At 49.5% G+C, this 3198-nt stretch overlaps 1 protein-coding gene across 1 annotated transcript; it reads right to left on the bottom strand.

Moving 5' to 3' along the window:
- Window positions 1-637: 637 nt before the first annotated feature.
- LOC131292909 (uncharacterized) lies at window positions 638-1576 on the bottom strand. The gene has a single exon (XM_058321008.1). The coding sequence runs from the start codon at window positions 1574-1576 to the stop codon at window positions 638-640; it is 939 nt and encodes a 312-aa protein (XP_058176991.1).
- Between the last annotated feature and the right edge of the window lie 1622 nt (window positions 1577-3198).

Genomic DNA, 3198 nt, shown 5'->3' with positions numbered 1-3198 from the left:
GGCAAATTCCCAACCGGAGCAGGATGTCGAACTCAGCTCGTGCTGCAGCAAGTTTCTCCGGAGGCAGTCTGCGAGGACGCGCACTCGTTGGCGGGCCAGTCGTATCGATGTAGTGCATGACGGTAGAGTTGCATGTCAGTCCCGGTGGCGATGTTGTTGTTAATGCCGGAAAATCGCTTAGAATATCAGCTAAAGGCGCCTCTCGTGAGAACGCTCGGATGTCGCTGGCTGCGTCGTCGATCAGGATGCCGGCCATCTGGATGTTCGTGGTGTTATCAATAAGCCGTCGTCGCTTCAGGTCGATCAGGAGGTCGTGGTGTGCAAGGAAATCCGCTCCGATGATGGCGATGGTGACATCCGCGATGACAAAGGTCCACAAGAAGTCCCTGCGGAGGCCAAGGCTGACGTTTAGAGTTGCCTCTCCGTAGACGGGGATGTTTGTTCCATTCGCAGCTACAAGCACGGCGCTTGTAGGTCGCACACCACTAACGCGTCGGTCGCGTGGAATTACTGATATTTCGGCGCCGCTGTCGATCAGGAAGCGCGTTCCTGTCGCGTTGTCAGAAATGCACAGTCGAGGCGCGGCGTTGGAGGTAGTGAGCGCGTGCACTACGTCTCCGGATCCCGACATGCATACCTAAGGTTGGTTGGAAGTAACCTTAAAGGTACACGGATGTCGGCACTTCGTTGCGCGAGCACCATGATGCTCGTGATACCAACACAGTCCGGTGTTTGATCCTGTGCGGCTGGTGCTACGCGTTCGTCGAGGAGAGGATTCACGTGAATGTCTGGCGGGAGTTGACGATCGTTTGGCACAGTGGCTACCGTTACTGATCAGTGCTTTTATGTTACTTAGTTCGGACTTTATCTCATTCCACGCCTCCAGGCACGGCGCGTGCATGTGCCCTTCGTTGCGTTGACTGCCTGGCTCAGCTAGTTGCCCACGCTTGGGCGCAGTTTCGATCGCGTTAATAGGACGCCAGCGTTGCGATTCCATTACCGCGTCGGCGATGGCCAATTTTTCACTAGCTGGGCCCTGATTTGCTACTACCAGCTGTTGTATGTTAGCAGGGAGCCGGGCAGCCCAAAGATCGAGCAACAACTCATCAGAGATTGACCCATTAGCCACCCGCCGCATGTCGTAGTACAGCTGGGAAGGCTTGGCGTCACCAAGCGCCATCTCTGACAGCACGCGTTGCATACGCCTTTGTTGCGATTCGCTAAAGTGTTCCGTCAGCGTTCTTTTCGCGAAATCGTACTTGTTTTTCGCTGGCAGCATTTCGAACTTCGATTTTAATTCAACCAGTGTTTTCTGCGGTACCTGGGCCATCACGAAATTGAATCGTTTCGCATCCTGGGTGTCAAGAATACCGGCGGCAGCGAACCAGTATTCCACCGACAAGAAAAAACCTTCCAGGTTGCTGGTGTCCATAAGCGGTGGAGGGATTTTCGGCGCACCAGAGATCGTCGTCACGTTTTTGTCGGGTATTGCATTTGCATCCTCATTGCTAGCCGATGTACCTTCCGATCCATCGTTGGCCACGCGTGTGGCTCGTTCAGGGCTGTGATGAATCATTCTCGGACGGCGTTGTCAAAGCAAGCGGGCGAAGAAAATGTGGTTCTGCGTGGTGATTCTTGCGCGTGGTCGTTTCCCGGAAGAATGGCTACTCGGTGTAGACCTTCGCACGGGTGGTCGCTTCGTGGAACGGCTGCGCGGTGCAGGGATTCCTCGCGGTTGGTCACTTTTCGTAATGGCTGCTCGATGCAGAGTGCCGCGTGGGTCAATTTCTCCGGTCACTTACCGGCGCAGAACGCGTTGTTCGCTGGTAGGGAAATGTGTGATAGCGCAGGCGATCACGTCGGGGTCACCAATTTGTGGGTACGGTAACACGACGAATCGTTTTCTGTGTTTTTTACCACCTTTTTTATTTTAATGATCACCCAAAAGAATCTATCACTTTGTTTCTGAATTCACCACGTAATGTTAGCACGTAGAAAAGCCACTAGAGAAGAGAAGAACGCGTGCTCGTTGCATGCGCTTTTTATATCGTTCACTGAGCAACCCGCGTGGGTTGCGCGGCAAGCCGTTCTTGCCATCGTGCACGATAAGTTTTTAACGGAGACGAACGCACGGTACGTTCGCGGCTGTATTGTGCGGACTTGCCGCTGTCCGTTGTCTCCGATGTCCGCAGCCGCTACACAACTTTCAAGGTGCTTCGAAGCACTTTGTTCGTAATTCCAACCACATCCAAACAACTTTCAAGGTGCTTCGAAGCACTTTGTTCGTAATTCCAACCACATCCAAACAACTTTCAAGGTGCTTCGAAGCACTTTGTTCGTAATTCCAACCACATCCAAACAACTTTCAAGGTGCTTCGAAGCACTTTGTTCGTAATTTCAACCACATCCAAACAACTTTCAAGGTGCTTCGAAGCACTTTGTTCGTAATTCCAACCACGTCCAAACAACTTCCAAGGTACTTGGAAGCAAGTTTAGTGCTTTTTGCAATATCTTTTTGTCATAATATGTAGAAGTTAACAAAACCTGCTTATTTTTGGGCTTAACTTGGAAGAAACTACTTGAAATCAGCAATTTTGCATTGAAAAAACGTCAAAAAACGAGTATCTTTGAACGCTCATAACTTTTTTTCCTTTCGTCCGATCTTAAATTTGACCCCCATGTCGAGAGTACCCCGTTAAATTTCCTTTCTTTTGGTACCTACGGCGACCTTCTAGCTCTTCTAGTTTTCGAGCTATTCACGTTTAAAGTTGGAGGTTTTTTCAGAAAAAGAGCATTTTCGAAGCACTTTGTTCGTAATTCCAACCACATCCAAACAACTTTAAAGGTGCTTCGAAGCACTTTGTTCGTAATTCCAACCACGTCCAAACAACTTTCAAGGTGCTTCGAAGCACTTTGTTCGTAATTCCAACCACATCCAAACAACTTTCAAGGTGCTTCGAAGCACTTTGTTCGTAATTCCAACCACGTCCAAACAACTTTCAAGGTGCTTCGAAGCACTTTGTTCGTAATTCCAACCACATCCAAACAACTTTCAAGGTGCTTCGAAGCACTTTGTTCGTAATTTCAACCACATCCAAACAACTTTCAAGGTGCTTCGAAGCACTTTGTTCGTAATTCCAACCACGTCCAAACAACTTTCAAGGTACTTGGAAGCAAGTTTAGTGCTTTTTGCAATAT

This window comes from Anopheles ziemanni, unplaced genomic scaffold (genome assembly GCF_943734765.1).
Source record: "Anopheles ziemanni unplaced genomic scaffold, idAnoZiCoDA_A2_x.2 scaffold_143_ctg1, whole genome shotgun sequence".
Lineage (NCBI taxonomy): Eukaryota > Metazoa > Arthropoda > Insecta > Diptera > Culicidae > Anopheles > Anopheles ziemanni.
Note: the sequence above shows the minus strand (reverse complement) of the source record. Positions and strands in the feature narration are given on the sequence as shown.

What these genes read in the sequence shown, in the direction of transcription:
- LOC131292909 (XM_058321008.1), bottom strand. Translation starts at nt 1,576, where the DNA reads ATGATTCATCACAGCCCTGAACGAGCCACACGCGTGGCCAACGATGGA.